General features: G+C 41.1%; 1 protein-coding gene across 1 annotated transcript; it reads right to left on the reverse strand.

The window, feature by feature from the left end:
• Nucleotides 1-908: 908 nt before the first annotated feature.
• Nucleotides 909-17,093, reverse strand: RRN3 (RNA polymerase I transcription factor RRN3). The gene is made up of 17 exons (XM_086473011.1): nt 17,001-17,093; nt 16,438-16,494; nt 15,262-15,351; nt 15,044-15,173; nt 14,505-14,564; nt 13,452-13,515; nt 12,900-12,969; nt 11,110-11,208; nt 10,374-10,469; nt 9,784-9,919; nt 8,721-8,851; nt 7,421-7,551; nt 6,416-6,600; nt 5,743-5,851; nt 4,044-4,196; nt 2,976-3,063; nt 909-2,364 (listed from the first exon to the last, which is right to left on the reverse strand). The coding sequence occupies exons 1-17, from the start codon at nt 17,091-17,093 to the stop codon at nt 2,206-2,208; spliced, it is 1,851 nt and encodes a 616-aa protein (XP_086329137.1). The 3' UTR covers nt 909-2,205.
• Nucleotides 17,094-18,792: the final 1,699 nt, after the last annotated feature.

Below are 18,792 nucleotides of genomic sequence, written 5' to 3' on the forward strand. Positions count from 1 at the left end.
CGCCCGGTCACTCACGCAGTCACCTGTAACGCGCTAACGTTGCATAATCCCCCCCCCCCCGTAAGTGACTGTAAGAAACCGTTCTAAAGGCCCAGATGTACAGCTCACCCCTCGCCATCATCCTCCCCCCAGCAGCCCCAAAACTGTGGTTTCAGGCAAGCCCCAGGGCGAGAGCTTCCCTCCCCAAACCAGAGCTCCTGCCGCCAGTTGTCCACGCACCAACAGTAAGAAACACAAGGGCACTGGGAGCAGAGTTAAGTTTGCTTGGCAGGGAGGGGAGAGCCAGGGCACCGGGGGTTGTCCACGACCACCCCACAGAAAAACCCCCGTACCCCAGCTCTACCCAACGCTATCTCCAGAAAACTAAACAGGCGTAGCACATACTTTCTTCAGAAGATACATCCCATTTCTCAGGGAAGGCAAAATTCCCAGCTGCGAACCAGCCTTCCTCTGAACACTGTCATTTCACAGCACCAAGTCTATCACAGTGCCAGCAGGGGCCAGCTCACCCCTCTGCCATCACACCGAGCAAACCAGACCTGTCACCGGGGAGGTGACAGGAATGCTGGGCAGCTCCCCAGTGAACCTTTGCTTTGAGCAAGTCCCCTCACCATCCCAATGTTAACTGTGCGACCTCAGCACAGCCAGTTCAACATCTGCACATTTTTTTATGTTCCACTTTGTCATTTCAGTCTTTTTTTTTTTCTTTTAATGAGACATGGAAGTTCCTGAATCACCTACCTGGCATCACAACTTGGAAAGTTTCTCACAGCCTCACTTGGTAAGAAGTGGCTGACTACGCTGCTACAGAGGTAACGGTGAACGCATGGGAAAAGGCAGCTTTCAAAAGACGTTTTCTTTGCTGTGGATGTGAAAGAGTTCTTCCGAGCCAGCAGAGAATGCAACTATTTCAGATGGAAATCTATTGTTTATTACTCAGGACTGACAGTAAAGAGGACTAAAATTAAAAACAAAAATTATCCAATGATGAACAGATCCATTTTGCAGTATCATCCCCAAAACTCATTTTGGCAGTCTGTCAGAACAAACATCCTGACTTCGAGCAGCAAGACTGCAGCGAGATCTAGTTACATAGAGATGTGTTTTTCCAAAGGTGTAAGAATTGTATTGTTTGCATCAGTCTTTATTGGCTCTGAATAAAAACCTTGTCCTGAAAGCCTCCAAGTTCAGATTCTAAAGAAGGGCAATTATAGTTTAGTCCCCCACACACAGAATTTTCAACTACATGTGACACAAATAACATTTACTTTTTTCCACTGTTTATATTCTTACGCAAATCTAAATGCCAGCAAGGATGAAGAGAAGACAAGAAACCTACGCAGAGAGACTCTACGCTGACACACGGACAACACAAGGACACCAGTGACACCATCACTTCCTTTCTACAAGGGAAGATTTTCTTTTTTTTCCTATTTTCAGCATTCACATAAAAACTCCAAACCCTGAAAATAAATACCTGTCTCACAGCGCTTCACAAGCACCCTGAAGAAAACTATCTACAAATCATACATTCAGCTACTCTGTCACTTTCAACACTTCCAACAGTCGCCACTTTTACAAGTCTGAACTTCCACAGCTGGGAAAGTTGTGTGAGAGCTACAGATTTCAGGAGCAACACTGCTTATCCTCTGAACACCCTGTCCACTATGAAGTGGCTTCACCAAATACTGCTCTACAGATAGGAAAAGCTTAAGAGATGTGGGCAAAAGAATCACTGTCAGACTCTATGCACAGCTTCCCTATTGCGGAAAGGAATTCCCTTTACCTTGAAACAACTCAGAAACAGTCAGAGTACAGTCTGAACACTGACCATGGAACTCTGGATCCCATGCAGATCAGTACAAAGGAAGACCAGAATTTCACCCCTAATATATAAAACCTTGTAGAGAAACATTAGTAAACAAAGTTTTCAAGAGTCAGGAAAAACTATAAAAATTCCTTTTAAGTCATAAAAACCATTTCAATGTGAAATTTGTAAAATATCACCCTATTTATTCTCTAAGCTTTTCTAGCAACATAGGACTTTATCATAACGTATCTGTAGAAATCTGATAATTAAGAAACAGTATTTTTTCTTAAATGTAGTTACTTAAACATTTGCCAGTTTGAAAGTTCAGCTGAAGTCTCTTTACAGAGCAAAAAATTGCACACAATTTTCAACCTTTTCACTTCTGATTCTCCATGTCATTGAGGGTACGGCACATAACAGTCTGGAGGGGAGCCAATGCTGCTCTCTGGGCTCTGGATATTTGACTCATAAGAATTTGGAACAATTCCAACCACACCATCATTTTGAGGGGTTTCTCCTTTCAAAAAGTCATCATCTTCATCTTCAGAAGTACCCTGTATAAATTTAAAAAAATCAGTGAGAGCAGAAAGATACTCCAGGCCTCTATTAACATTTGACAGAAGTAATGAATGCTAAGACAAAAAAGAAGGCATTTCTAAAATAAATTCTGAAATGTTGCAATAATCAAATCTGCTGAAGGAAAGAAAAACACCATTTGAAGGACTCAAAAACCTGACATGGGATAGACGTTCTGCAAGAAGGTAAACAGATTCCACAGGAGCTTTAGAAGGACACAATTCAGGGTTTGGGTTGTGCTACAATTGTCATGACTAGCTGGAATGGTAAGAGAATCAGATGTACACTTATTATGAAATACGGGAACTAAATCACATTTACAAAGCAGAATTCCCAATGACATCAGCGCGTCCATATTCTGAAAGCGTTCTCAAGTGGTTTGTGCTGCCAAACTAACTCCTCTGCAGAAGAGGGGAAAAGTGTTCTCAAGTCAAGGGTGGATCAACCCCTAAAGCTTCCTAATTCCAATCAGTTTCCCCTAAATATTTAGTCTACTCATATTTACTAAAAAAGAATCAATCCTGCAATAGAAGCAGCGAGAGACAGAGATTTGGCAAAAGCTGAACTGCATTTTGATCAAAACCACTACCTTTTTAATGGGTTTCTTCAGATTCTCAAGATCTTCAGCACTCAGGTCTTCCCAAAACTGGTAAAAAGGATCGATGGTCTTCTTTGATCTGAAAGAGGAATTAAAACACAGTATGAGTTAATGTATTCAGTAAAAGCTGTATGCATTTCATTTTAATAATGCAATATAAAATACTTGGCATTTTCACAAAACCCTCTGTAGGGTTTTACAAACTGTTCAATTAATTCCTATATAATCCCCAATTAATCCCACGAAGAAATAACTCCATTTTGCTGATAGGTATAAACTGAAATTGTTTGCTTGAGAAGTTCTGACACAGCCAGGTCTCACAATTCCTAGCTCAGTATTTTTAACAGCTACACTATGCTTGCAAATAAGCATAATTTTCTTACAATTTTAAAATATAACATTAATATTTTTATTAATATTACTTAGTATATAACCTTATACAATTGTGTTCTTTACTACATATTACTATAATTATTAATATGAATAATTGCTACTTCTAAGAAAGGTCTCCCTTCTGTGGAGACGGATGGTTTTTTTAAGGACCAAAAAAGCCAGAAAGTTGCCCTCTAACATTAAAAAGTGATTAAAGTGTCATAGTGCTAGACATTTTGAGAAACTGCAAAAAAATCCACTATTCATTAAAAAAGCAAGGTATTTTAAATAAGCTGAAGTCTCCAATCAAGAGGCAATACACCCAAAGTGCAAAAAACTCAAACCAAAACAAAAAAATGACACAACCACCATAGCCCCAACAAAACATGTTGGCTAACATTATGGTATTTTGGAGACTGCTTAAAACAGGAAAACCAAAAGAAAAGTCACCAAACATACTAACTAGACCCTCCAAGAAACTGGATCCTGTTCCTTCTTCATTGCTACATGTCACAGTGGGGGTAAATTTCAACTCAAACCTTTGACAACCTCTGGTTAAAATATGCAACGTGAAAGGTACTAAAGAGCAGGGAAGAAAGTGAACAGTAGAAACACTGACAGTCTCTTACAGTTTTAGTTCATTATTTTCTACAAGGCAGAGATGAATTGTTTATTTTTGAACTATACCTTTTGAGCATGTAGGGATCGAAGGGGAAGAAACTGTCAAGCGGGTTAGTGCACGTCTGCACAAGGTCACCCCCACTGCCACTGCGAACAACCGGTATGAACTGCCTGTTGTTCCTCTCAATAATTGTGTAGCAGAACACCAACTGGTATTTCCTTTAAAAAGGTAATAAAGAACAGATAAGCATTTCTAGCACATTGAAAGCAAGAATTTCAGATGGTATTAAAATACGAAGCTGTATTTTAACAAACACAGAATCATAGTATCATAGAATCATCGAATGGTTTGGGTTGGAAGGGACCTTAAAGATCATCCAGTTCCAACCGCTGCCTTGGCCAGGGACACCTTCCACCAGACCAGGTTGCTCCCAGCCCCATCCAGCCTGGCCTTGAGCACTGCCAGGGAGGGGGCAGCCACAGCCCCTCTGGGCAACCTGCTCTAGTGCCTCACCACCCTCACAGGGAAGAACTTCTTCCTAATATCTAATCTAAATCAACCCCCTCAGTCTGAAACCATTGCCCCTTGTCCTATCACCACACTCCCTGATAAAGTCCCTCCCCACCTTTCCTGCAGGCCCCCCTTTAAGCACTGGAAGGGTGCAAGAATGTCTCCCTGGAGCATTCTCCTCTCCAGGCTGAACAACCCCAACACTCTCAACCTGTCCTCACAGGGGAGGTGCTCCAGCCCCCTGATGATCTTCGTGGCCTCCTCCGGACCCACTCGAGCAGGTCCATGGCATTCTTATGTTGGGGACCCCAGGGCTGAACACAGCACTGCAGGTGGGGTCTCACCAGAGTGGAGCAGAGGGGAAGAGTCACCTCCCTCGACCTGCTGGCCACGCTGCCCTTGATGCAGCCCAGGATGCAATTTGCTTTCTGGGCTGCGAGCACACGTTGCTGGGTCATATTCAGTTTTTCATCCACCAACACGCCCAAGTCCTTCTCCGCAGGGCTGCTCTTGATCCACTCATCCCCCAGCCTGTATCTGTGCTTGGGATTGCCCTGACCCATGCTCAGGACCTTGCCCTTGGCCTTGTTGAACTTCATGAGGTTTGCACGGGCCCACCTCTCCAGCCTGTCCAGGTCCCTCTGGATGGCCTCCCTTCCCTCCAGCGTGCTGACCGCACCTCACAGCTTGGTGTTGTCAGCAAACTTGCTGAGGGTGCACTCAATGCCACTGCCCATGTTGCTGACAAAGATGTTAAACAGTGCCAGTCCCAATACCAACCCTTGAGGAACACCACTCGTCACTGGCTTCCACTCAGACATTGAGCCATTGACTGTGATTCTTTGAATGCAACCATCCAGCTAATTCCTTATCCACTGAGTGGAAACACTACTTCTATCTTCCATTTTCCAACTGATATTAGGAGTTTTCAAAATAGTCACAAGGAAAGGAGTCTATTCTCATTCTCTACACTCCTAAAAACTTCACTCCAGGTAGAATCATACTGGCTCTAACACCAAACAATCAGTTTCACAGTACTGGAGGATTTCACTGACACAGAAACAAAAATAAAACTTACCCCACCTAGAATATGGGCAGTGTTATACGAGTTGTCTTTGACAATACTCAATACTGTGCCTAACAAAACCCATGTTCTCAGTACTATGCTGTCCTTCTTAGATACACACACACAGACACACAAATAACTGTGTCAAGCTCAAACTGAAATAAATGACTAGGTAAATGAGTAGGTACCTGGTAATGGCAGCAAACAAGTTCACAACAGATGGTATACAAATCTTCAGGGGGTTTAGCTGACACATGACAATACGCTCAAAATTTAAACTCTGCAGATATGACAGACCTTGAAAGCAAGAATAATTGACATATATCAGTTATTTATCATATAACCTGAACTTAATTTCTAGGAATTTCCAGTCTGATCAGCCTGCACTCTGCACACCACCACAGAAGCACATCCTAGGGCACTCTCTTACAGTAGAGATCTAGCCCACAGCTTGTTCAGCAGAAAAGCTACTCCGAACAGCAGTAACCTGCCACAGCTGAGGGATCCTTCTAACACAGATCCTACACTTACACACCCATTACAGGGACTGGCAGAGGCAGAGAGTCATCAAGACAGATTATTAATTGAAGCCCACACTAGTTTTATATAGCTGGAATTCAAACATGCTCAGTAAGTTGGGCCAGATACCAATGTTGAGGAGTTATTGGCACTGTTTTCAACAGTGGGGGAAAAAAAACATTCTTTAGCTTGGCAGCCCAATAAGTGTACAAGCCATCTCATTTTATTTAGGGCACAAGTTAAACTTGCCATCAGATACTCAGCTGAATTGGCTATTACAAAACACATCAACAGTAAAACTTGCAAATTAATTCAAACACTGTTCATACCAAATATATTCACCTTTCCTTAAGTTTCCATCCAAAAGTTGCTTATGACGGAAAATAAGCGTATAGAACACTGCCTGACACGTAGAATAAAATGGCCCGTGGAGAGCTACATCACAGTAAGCATTAGTCCCTGTATCCTGATTATCAATGTATTTATGCATCCAGTTCACCAGAAGATCCAGGCATGCTTTTACTGTACTATAATGGAGGGAAAAAAAAAGTGTAAAAATAGCACCTGAAATGGTGTAGAAAAGATGTTTAACAAGTACTCAAAGATCTCGGTAGCTATAAGAAACCATCAGTAAGAAAATCTCATTGTGAAAAAGGACATTCTGTAATGAGCTTTCTCCTTTATCTCAGCATAAAATGAATCAATGCATCAGCACTGAAAACCCCAGTGAAAGCACCACATGCCAGAAGAGCCGAATCCATGAACTCATGTTGCATGTGAAACACACAATAAACAATTAGAATCCTGGGCTACAGGTAGTACAGAGAGAGATGCCTCCCACGTCTGACAAGTAATTCCAATATCCAGTTAAGTTCACCATTAAAGTCACCCAGCCCACCTCAAACAGCATAAAAATACAGAATGTATACGTGCAAAAGAAGACATTTTCACCCATCTGCTGAAGTATTTTAATCCATCTGTATCAAAATATTGGAAGATTTGACTTCCCTGTCTCAAAGTCTACATAAAATGCCTGCCAAAGGGCATTAAAAATATCTGCTTCTGAATATCAGATATACTGGGCACCCATGTCTGCCTGAAGACAACATAACCTACCCATGCTCAGCATTTCTTGGTAAGCGAGCCTTAAAACTGTGAGTCACGAATCCCAGCAGCCATTAGTCTGTATCCTGTAAACGCAAAACTTTCCAGGAAACTTCAAGACAATACTGAAACAGCATTGTAGAAAAGACAAACCAACACTGTGAGTGCATTCTGTGAATTCTGTACTCAACCCCAGCATCATCATAAATTGGTTGGTTTTGCTCATATATCAAAACAACTTACACAACTGGAATAAATTTAGCTCTTGCCAAGAAGCTGCCAATGTAACTCCCAGCAGTCTGCCTGATCACTGAAGGATTGTTTGGATCATGCAGTTTTTTCCAAAGATGGTCTAAAAATGCCTCGGCCAACCCCTGGAAACAAGATACACAGAAATCATGAGTTGCTACACTGATGACACTGTTTAAGTAAACAGATTCTTAATACTCAATTCCCGTAATTTCCATAACCAAACCATTTAAAAAAAATCTAACTATAACTGTAGTAAATAACTATTCCTACACACGATGGAAGAGCACTCTTTTCTGTGATTTTTCCTATACTTTGTTGTAAAAAGTAAACGGAACCAGAAGTCTAGGAAAAATGTCAGGAATAGATACACGAGAAGTTTTCAAAAACAAGAGCAGTAACAAGGTAAACATGAAGCGACTGTTCACTGTCTTTTGTAGCAGAAGAGGTCACGGACATCCAACGAAAACAGCAGGAAGACAAATTCAGAGAAACAAGTGATTTTCACCTTAAATGGTTACACTGTGGAACTTTTTGCCACAGAAGTTCATGATGCCAGTACAAAAAGCATAATATCATGAGATATTTTCTCCTTGAATTCGTCCATCGTGGGCTGTTACCACAAAAGAACATCACTTTGGCTCAGGAAGGTACCAGAGTGCTGCTGGAGGCTGAGAGGGCATTCTAGCAAAGCATCATAACATGCTTGCCCCATTCTGATATTCTTTCCAACACGTCCACTATTCACCACTGTCAGAGACAGGGCATTAGCTTAACTGACTCTTTAGCTACTCTTACACCAAAAGTATGCATGCTCTTGTTTTTATACGGTAAGAGAAAAAACAATAGTTTGTTGAGAGAGACAGGAAAATGAGGAAGGGAACAAACGGCAAACACGATTTTCAAATTGAAGAGTTTTACAGACTACAGAGCTACAGACAGTAGCTCTAAGACAGTTTTGGGATGCTGAAGAAACTTGCTGGAGCACTGTGTCGTGGGTTCAAGAGTCTAGCTGATCCTTGTAAAAGAAGTCCATTAACCAAGTCCCTTCAAAGTAGCTTAGATCCCACCTGTTTACAGTTTATGAACAATGTGAGAAAAGCAACAACAAAGAAAAACTTGAAGAAAGGAACAACAAATAAGGAAAAGAAAGCAAAGATACTAATGAATCTTGATGTACCATCTTCAGACTAGTATTACAGCAGAAAACAACCATTTTTTGGAAAAAACAACAACAAAACAAGGATGCAGAAATGACAGAAGACACTGCATTTTAAAAACAGCTTCTACTCACCAATTTAAAGCTACAGATGTAAAACATGAAATACTGTACATGACATGAAGCATGGGTTGGTAAAATGAGCTTGTCAAAAACAGAAACCAGATCCCGATATAAATCCTTTGTGTTGCTCATATCAAGCTTGCCTACACAAGAAAACAGAACAAAATGAGCCATTCCAGATTTTTTTTACTGCCCTCATGCTGCAAAAGTGGCATTCATATCTTTCTAAAGCACTAAAAAATATCTAAAGAAACGCTGTCAAGCTGACTTCTAGGCTTATCTGACATCTAAAAAATATTTATAGTAAGACCTTCCAGGACTTCTGATCTACGACTTTTTATGGTGGCATACATGGAGAACTATCTGTGTGCATGCACACACACACACACACGTATGAAACTGGCAGACATGTAAACTTTGCAATAATGTGTTAATTCAGAAGAGCCAGAAAACACCAAGAAATAAATTACCTGACTTCTGTGAAGAAGATACAGCAAAATGGTTTCTAAATATTCTGTTTTAAATATACAAAAACTAGGAAATTCAAAAACCCTTAATAAACAGAAGTGTAAGGTGTTTTCCTGGAACACAAAGCCTTGCTGTAGCAATTCCAGTTTGAGTGACATGGTTGGTTGTTTTAATCTACTTCCAGTCCTTGTGATGCTGAAAGGATCCATAATTCTAATGCTCAAAGCAATATAATAAAGCAAATGATAAAACACTGTGGGTGAATCAGAAAGTATTTCTAATCCTCTAAGTTTTGTTACACAATGAAAAAACAAAACGCTATTTACCCTTATACCCTGTAATGCCACAGCTTGGATAGTGTCATATTTATATAATCAGAATATCTCCAACTGAAGACTAAACCTTTGAAGTCATAAAGGTACCTCTGCATCCTCTGCCAGTAACACTGGGCAGACGCAGGAAGGCGGACTACAGCCTGCTGATGGCAGAATTCTGACACTAAAGGGCAAGGGCTCTATCTTGCAGCAGCAGAAAGCAAGAACTCCTCTTATGTTTTTCTTACTTGTTAACAAAACAACAAGTTTTGTTATACTTCAAGTGCTCTTACCATCTACGTGGCAAACATCTTTAATATAGGAGAACAGGATGGTCATTAAAATATCAAGGCGCTCTGCAAGTGGATGGGCCATTCTCTCACTACTGGAAGAGACAACTTTGTTTCCTTTTCTTTCTTCATCTTCCTCCTGGTAGATAAAATGGCAGTCATGAAGCTTTTATATACACAACATCATAAAGACAGCAATTACAGGAAAAATTAAACCAAATTTCTCTTTCAGGGATATGGTAAAGTTTTGTCTTTTTTAAAAAAAAGCAGTACCTAATTACACAGCGTAGTGTAAGCAAATTTTTGTGAACTAAGCCAACTACCATGAACTCCGTAACTAGCTCTATGTATAGCTGCTTGTGTTTTTACATAATTAAATTGATTCACTGCATGTACGCTGGGTATTTACATGAATAAAGTCAACACCCAAAGAACACACTAATGTTTGTCAGATGTTCAGGTTTCGAGAGCTCTGTGCAGTGAAGTAACAACAAAGCAACAATGTGTTCCTACACTGTCTTAGTTCAGTCTCAGCCACCTCAAAAGTGAAAATTTTACTAAAAAAAAAAATTTAGTAGAACAAGATAGCAAACCATGTCAAAAAGTCCCTCCTCTGTAGATTTTTCCTCACTGTCAGAGTTATTAGCAGTTTCTTCAGCATCTTCAATATCTTGCTGTGGAGTACTAACCTACAGTTACAAACAAAAAATTCATTTTTATAAGACCATGACAATAATATTAAACCTTTTTTTATTTATGTAAGAAATGACAACAAGTAATTTCTAGACTAGATTTTGTCCTTGAGTAAATAAACATTTAAAAAGCGAATGGTATGTATGTAATACACACACTCCAAACTGCCTGAAACTTTACCTCCAGAATATAAGCCTTCCCTAGACTGTTCTATGCTGAGGTTCTCCAAAATAAAAAGCCTTAAATCATTTACAGTGCTACCCCTCCTGCCTTTTTTAAGACTGTAAATCCTTTTACTTCAAAGGGATGATAAAATAGATCAACCAAAGAAAAGCGCGTTCTCTCCACATTAGCACTGATCACTATGAAACAGTTATTTTGATTTCAGCAGGGTGTAACAGAGATTCCATGCAGGGTTTAACAGTACAAATCATACAGTCACCCTCAGGTAACTGTGTGGGAATATCTTAAGACTGGGAACGGAGTGTAAACTTGGTTGGTTTTATACTGATGATCATGAGCACTACTGCAATGTACTTTTTGTTGAGCATAACACTAAAGCATAGTTTATTTCCTACTGCGTGCATTTTAACACCAATTTTAACTTCCTTAAAAGACGATACAGAACAAACTTACATCCAACTTTAACAGCTTTTCAATAATAAGCTCCAGAATTTGAAGCCTCAGAGCTGGAAGGTACACCGTAACTCGTAGCAGGTTATGAACATAACATTCCTATAACACAAAATTAACCAATATCTATAATCACATTAACAAAAAGTTAATTTCTGCCAAGGATTTTTAGAAAACAAGTTTCTTAATTTGTTATCTAAAGAGCCAGAAATAGATTTAAACAGACTGCATTCAATCTAGAATAAGTTAATGTATAAACTAAACATCAATTTTCAATTGTTAAGCTGTGTTATCATTAACTTCTTAATCTACTATTTCCATGCATATTTTTCGAGCTATCTAGAGAGTATGAGTACAAATATTCTGTAAGAAAAGTTATTCGTTTCCATAGGAGTTTATGTCTAAACTTTCTCCATGAATATTAAAACAAGCAGCACATTCCTCACTACATCTGGAACAAGCTCTAGTAGAACCATTTAAACCGAGACCAAATACATCTTTATTTCAGATTAGCATAATACACCAACAATTCTAAATTCCACAAGTTAAGCCTCCTCAGAGTCGTCCTGATTACAACTCAAGCAGGTTAACAGACAAGTTCTCTGAGTGTCATGTGCTCCCCCACATACACACACATACATATAAAAGACAACGCTGCAACTTTCACATAGCAGAACTATCAAGTCAACAAATCAAATTCGGTAAAGTGCCACATTTAAGTACACCATTGTCTCTTTGTGAATATGCATTATAACACCACCTTTAATTACATGAGCACATATGATTTTTCCACAGGCCATCTGGCTCGCTCAGTACATAAAATGGATAAGAGTTAGTTTAACGACAATGCATAAATTGGAAATATTTAACAACAATGCACGGACCGTATTTTTATTATACTTCATTTGAACCTTACTCTGAAAACAGTTACGAATTTCTTCACGACTTGCTCCTCATTGAGCTGCTAAATAAATAAATAATTATTCTCCTAACACCTAACAATATAGTAAGAACTATTATCCCCCTTCATTTCCAATAGGAAACCGATGCCCTGAGTTATTCGGATTAAAAAAAACAACCAAACAAAAAAAAAAAAACCACCTAGCGAGGTACACAAAGAACTTTGGGGGGTTTCCAGCAGTTGATGAGTTCAAAACGCAGCTCCAGCTGAACTTGGCTGGTGGAGCACAGCTCTGCCTGTCTGTAAAATAAAGTGCCAACATAACAAGTTGGAACAAGTAAATACAAAAATCACACAAGAACCTTAACTTGTCAAAAGTTTCCAGCTTGTTTTTCACCACACATGAAGGTGTAATAATACACAGAGGTGTAATAAAACAACGCCCTACGCTACTGGCAACTTGGATTTCACCTATAACATCCATTGCTTTCTGTCTGCTTATCAAATCCCCTGTTCTGAAAAATGCTTTCCAGTTTTGACAACAAATGAGACAGGTATCCTACCGTCTCCTTACTATACAACCCTGAGATTCATCGTCAAAGTGGTCCATCTTGTGCACTGATTAAGCAAGCAATCCTGTGGAAAAGATATGCAGTTATGTCATTAAAGACTCGCATAATGCTTATGCACAAGGAACTTAAGTATGCTTGGACAACCTTATACTAAACAGACACACTCATATATATAAGTATGTATAAAAAATAACAATAATCTTAAACAATACACTCAAAAATCTGCATTCAACACCGCCAAATCAGTAGTCATACTACAGAGTACATTTATATATTAAAAAACAAGCGAAAAAATAAACAAAAATATTCACAGCTCTTACCAAGGTTCTTTCTGATTTATTAATGAAAGGAAAGTTTTCCACAAGTATCGGCATGAGAAATTGTGGTGTCCTACAATTTAAACAAACAAAAAAAAAACCCAGAAAACACCCAAACCCAAAAGTTACAGATTAGCACCACAAAAGCAAATATTGAAGCTCCAGCACTCTAAAGACAGATTGGAATAATCTTATTTCACAGTAACTATTTTAAGGTAAGTAATTGTATAAAATCTGTTTCTACAAGGACACTGCACAGACAGCAAGTGGCAAATTTTCACTGTGGACTCATTAGAAGCCACTTCAAATACATCTCTATAAACACAACCTTCCCTACTTCCTATTTCCATTAACAGGATTTTCAGCTGCTGATGCCTATGGAAATCTCATAAGGATTGGATACAGCATTCCACCAGTTAGTGAATATTAGGAAAAAAACATGCAATGAAACTCAGTATTATACTCCCAGTTAAGAGAAAAAAAAAAAATTCATCAGTTCACAAACTTTAAATCTGCAAGGAAGGGGCATACAAACCCATGGGATCATATACTTACGAAGGAACATATCTTGCAACAGTTTGCAATGCTCTATGGCATGTATTAAAGTTTTCAGAAAGGTCTAGAGAAAGAAAAAAGCACTCTTACGCATTTGGTTACAGAAAACTAAATCAGGAACCAGCAGAAACAGTTCATATCACCTAAACATTTTAAAGACTCCCAAGGAAATTGCATTTGCCAAAGTGTTTGATGGGGGTTTTTTGGGGGGTAGGGGGTGGTGTGTTTTATTTTGTTGTTTAAGCTGAACTGCCTTACTACCAAAATAAGCACGAAAAATAATTACAAATAAATTTCATGGCATCACAACCACTAAACTCTGAATGTGCTGCCAGGCCCAAGGCCAGCTATTGCTGTTACACGCTCTCAAACTGAACACTAAACCTATGCCTTATTTTCACAAGAGTCAAACAAACAGCTCATTAGGCTTCTATAGCAGGGGTTTTTTTATCCAAACAGTGTCAGAAGTGAACAGCAGAAGAGTAGTTGGGTCATCACCAGCAGAACTGAAATTTATTCCAGCATCCAAGATAAGAAAACATGAAATTCTTGAAAGATATTCGGCTGTTTGCCTTAATCATAAACACACTAATTATGTGGCATTTTTGTTATAAATATCAGCGGTATTTGAGCTTACCACAGGCAGACAACAAAAAAAAGACTCAAGAATCCCCCAAACTACCTACTTTTATTGCAGTAAATAAAATGGAAAACAAACAACTCCTAACTTCTCTCTGCCTTTGAAACAATCTAGGACTAGGAATGTTTTTTTTCTCTGCATTTGGTCTTAGGAGTAAGACACTACAGATTACTACAGATACTACAGATACTGTACCAACAGGAATATTTTGAAAGTAACAAGAAGTGGGTCACCACACCACTGATTCGAGTACAAGAAAGTCTTTTACTTGGGAATTTAAAGATGTACAGATTCTTCACATTTTACATTAACTCAGACAAATCAGTCTGCAAAAATGGAGCAACATGCACCGTATACTTCTTTAGCAAAGGTGTTACAGCAGCATATACAAGCCATGCTTTCTTTATACTCACTTTCATCATCATCATCAGAATCCGAAATATCCACATCATCTTCTCTGATGGTTATTCGAGCTAGCGAAAAGTAAGACTATCAAAATTGTGCAAATCTTACAGGTAACAGTTTCAATGCCAAATCAAACACACCGGACAACAGTTTTCATCAGGTCTAAAACATCAAAATTATCCACAAGACTTTCTAAAACAAGCAGAAGCTCATCAAAAAGACCAATTCACTCTCAGAACCAGAAGGTTCTTGAGAACATCTGACACTAGCCTCACTGCAGCTTTTGTTTTTCAGTAATAACATTATACGGTTCATTCCTTTCCAAGACATGTTCATAAATGGGATCTGTATTAGCCACTAGAATACGTCTTCTAAAATCTAGGCACAGCAAACTACCCGTATTACAATTCAGCTATTCAAGTTAAGAAAGTAATCAACAGGGAAAAAACCCAAACCAACAATTAATTGTCATGCATTATATTTATACAGAATTTATCTAGGAAAGACATTTTGATAAGCAAAGAAGATTAAGAGAAAAGTAACTTACGGGGGACAAAGTGTGATACAATCATCCGGAGGCATGGCCTAAGATGGACAGTTTGTGCTGACACTAGATTGCCAAGAAAACCCAGATATTCTTCCACTACCTCTCGGCTTCTGCTCAACCATGGCACCTTCTGAAAGTAAGCAAAGACCAAGGTGTCAAAGAAAGATGTTCTGAGTATTAAACTCTTAAATCTTCTCATGTAACAAACAGGTATTTACCAGCAAAACGCTGACCAGCTGTTCAAGCTCTTTGGTCAAATATGCAACAGAAGCTCGAAATTCATGCAGCCAATTAATGATCTGGGCATCCTTAAAATAAGCAGAAAAAAACAGATAACTATTCCAATAAACAGTATTATCTACAACTAGAAAAATAACAAACTCTCTAAAAGTCAAAGATTAAGACTGTAAACAGAAATTATTTTCACATTAACATCCAAGGAGTTTCTTTAAGTTTGTATCCTCACCAGTGAAAGTTCTTGGAGGCAAGACTAAATGCGTACCAACTCCTAAACCAACAGCCTGCCTGGAAGGCTTAAGTCACGGGCTGGGCAAGGCACACAAACCTCACTCACCAGAACATAAGTTAAAAATAGCATTCAATTTTAATTTTCTTTTGGTTTTGCTCTAGTTGAAGCAGAAGGGACATTCAAATCTTGAAACAGGGGACATACTGAATCAGTAGGAAAACCATACAGAAAATTTTACTCCTATTTTGCCCGTACACTCCAAAAGGCCTGCGAAAAACAAAGTATTTTACAAAATGTCCTCTTTAAAGAGAAAAGGAACTCCATGTAGCATTATGCTTCCTGCAGCATTCTCACAGTTCTGTGGTTTAAATAAAAGGGGAAAAAAAAAAAAAAAGGAAAAAGACAGCAAATGTGGTGGGCACTCACAGCTTTATAGAAAAGCTGTGAAACAATACTTCTGGGTGTAACTTCTAACTGCACATGTATCTTACTGCCTGATTGAACAAGTTTTTAGTGAGAAGAGAAGGTAAAAACTCATGCAACTTAAAGGCTGTGAAAGTCAGAAACCACAGTTTGATCTACAGAAGTAAAAGCAAGCACCAGTGACCTAGAAAGTTACCTGGAACAGAGAAAGACCCTGCCACAAAGCAGGAAGTTCCCACTCTAGAGCAGAGAGTCAGTAAGCACGAGATGTCACTTATCAAGAGCCTACATATGAGGTATATACATGTATAAACAGACAATTGCTGCTTTTTTTTTCATTTAGGGTTTTATTTCTGATATTTTCCACAAAGCAAAAAGCTGTTAAATGCAGGTAAATGTTTAAAGCAAAGGATTCGGGTAAGCGCCAGAATGACTTGTCTAATGACTACGCTCAGACGGCCAGGCCTCAAATCACCAGAGCCCTTACTACCACCACCCTTACCTTTATGTCTGGATCTGACAGCTGATGCTTCAACAACTCAAAATCCGTGGTCTCACCCTGGCAGGGGAAAGAAAACAACAGTCAATACCACTCGTATTTTTCCAGAAAAAATACCAATTCCATCAACGCATCCGAACAACCCAGTAAGAGGCACCCGCGGAACACAAGCGAGCAGGAAAGCCCGCGGCACGCTGGAGCAGCGCTCCCTAAAGGCCAGCTGAAACCGCTGGGTCACTCGCAGCTGGTCTCCCCGCAGACACGGCGGGGATCGCTTTGCACCCTTTGGCGTGAGGCAGGCGTTACGTCCACCCAGGACGTCACTCCGGTTGACTCCCGAGAGAGAGCCTTCCACTTGCCCGGCCATACCGCCCGCTACAAGCCTACCGCACTCGGCCGCTGCCGCGTTTTCCCCCAAGCCTTCAGACACGGCCCGGGGCCAGACGAGACGCGCCTTCGCACCGAGCGACACCCAGGAACCAGCGCACCAGCAACGCCCGCAGCCGGGAGGGGGAGGAGGCACCCGGGGCGAGCCGCGCCGGCCGGCGGAGCGGGGCCGCAGTTACCTTTTCGTACTTCAGCAAGATGTCCGTCAGCGTGCCCCCGAACCGCACCGTCTTCCTGGGCGGGGAGCTGATGAACTCGTCCCCTCCCAGCATGGTCACAGCCCCGCGTCTGAGGGAAGGCGAAGCCGCGTGAGCGCCCGCCCAGGGAGCCCCACCGGGAATCGCCCCCCGCCCCAGCCCTGGAAGGGGGGCGCCCCGCCCGCCCCAGCCCCGCCGCTCTCCCGCCTTGCCTTGCGGTGGCGGCAGTGCGCGCCCCGCTAGCGGGGCAGCCATCGGCGCGCGCCGCGCCCTTCGCGCGCGGCCTGCCTGCGCCGGCACATGCCGCACCAGGGCGGAAAGAACGTTCGTCCCGCCGGAAACAGGCAGCGCTCCTCCCCTCGCACCATAGAGAGGCGAGGCTGGAAGGGCCGCAGCTGCTCTGGCCCTGCCGTCGGTGGTGCGGGCGGACCGAGAGAGGCGGGCCGGACGCAGGAACGGGCGGCTTCCTCCGCGGTGCGCGGCGGGGCTGAAGGCGGGCCGGAGCGGCGGAGGGCTGCACCGCCTCGGTTGTAACACTGACACCTGCGGGTGACGGTAGTGCTCGTCTCGCACCGGCATTGACAGCGGGCACGGAAGGGCAGCGCCGGTAAGCGCGGGAGCCCGCGTCCGCCACGGAGCTCATGCGTCCCGGTGAAGCGGAATTCCAGGCGTCATCGCAACGTCGGACGCCAAGGCCGTTTGCAAGTGCCCGCTCCCGGATACTCGCCCCGCACGGAGCGGAATTCGCCTTCGAGAGGCAGTTCGGCACTTTGCGGAGCGGGGGCGCGGGTGGAGCGGCACTTCGGCGTGTTTTCATTCTCTCTGGGTGGGATAGGGCTGTGGTGAAGCACCACGCCGGAACTATAGCGTCCCTTAAACACTCTAAATAAAACTTTTCTGTCTCTGAAAGCCTTCAATAACTTTTAGAGCAACCTGGATAAGTATGAATGGAAACAGACATTTTCTGTGTAGTTCTTCACTAATGTTCAATCTGCTCAAAACGTCGTGGCTTTTTTTTTTTTTAATTCAGTTGACTATGTAATGTTTACTTCCCCGATTCACATAAAACTACTTACAGCCACATATGACATTATTTGAACTTGGCCCTCTTAACCAGCTGTACGTACTTGCTTATTCTCTTCACAAGCTGCTACTGCAATAATTACCTCCCTCACAGAAGTCACACCAACGGATTTTTATAGAATCTACTAATAACTTTAATTTCCCCCTGGAGAAGACATACCCATTTAAGGAAAGTAAACCATATATACACCACATTAAAACTTTCTTCAGGTCTTCTAAAGAGGCTAACAACAAGCATTTAATCCTTCTACATAATTACAAGTTAGGGGTTTGGCTTTTCTCCTTTAGTGGAATATAGGATGCCGTTTTGAGCTAGTTTTAAGGCTTAACCAGCTACCAAAAAAACCCTCACGTATATTCACACTTAAGAGAGTTTGGTTCTTTGCAGTGCTGGCTATGTTTTTAAACAGAGTGCATAGGACTGTCCTTTAGATTTAAAGGAATTCTAGCTTTAGATGCAAAACTCTGTGTTCACACAACAGCAAGCAGTCTTAAACATGTAAAGCACTTCTTTCCAATCAACAACATAAAAGTTCTTTGAAGGGACTTTGTGCTGCATTAAGATACAACTGATAAGGATACCAGGAGATTATATTTTAGTGTTAAATATTTGTTAATGTTTAACTGCTAATAATTCAGTTGCCAGTTTCTATTTAGTGTTAGCCTTCCTTATTTAGAAGGCAAATAGACT

Source organism: Leptosomus discolor, chromosome 14 (genome assembly GCF_034619465.1).
Source record: "Leptosomus discolor isolate bLepDis1 chromosome 14, bLepDis1.hap2, whole genome shotgun sequence".
Classification (NCBI taxonomy): Eukaryota; Metazoa; Chordata; class Aves; order Leptosomiformes; family Leptosomidae; genus Leptosomus; species Leptosomus discolor.

Excerpts from the sequence above, each read along its gene's own strand:
- RRN3 (XM_086473011.1), bottom strand. The coding sequence starts at position 17,093 with ATGCTGGGAGGGGACGAGTTCATCAGCTCCCCGCCCAGGAAGACGGTG. Across the intron at positions 14,565-15,043 it reads TGTATCACACTTTGTCCCCC|CTCGAATAACCATCAGAGAA; the intron begins GTAAGTTACTTT and ends ACTTTTCGCTAG. Across the intron at positions 9,920-10,373 it reads AGGAGGGACTTTTTGACATG|GAGGAAGATGAAGAAAGAAA; the intron begins GTTTGCTATCTT and ends TTTATCTACCAG.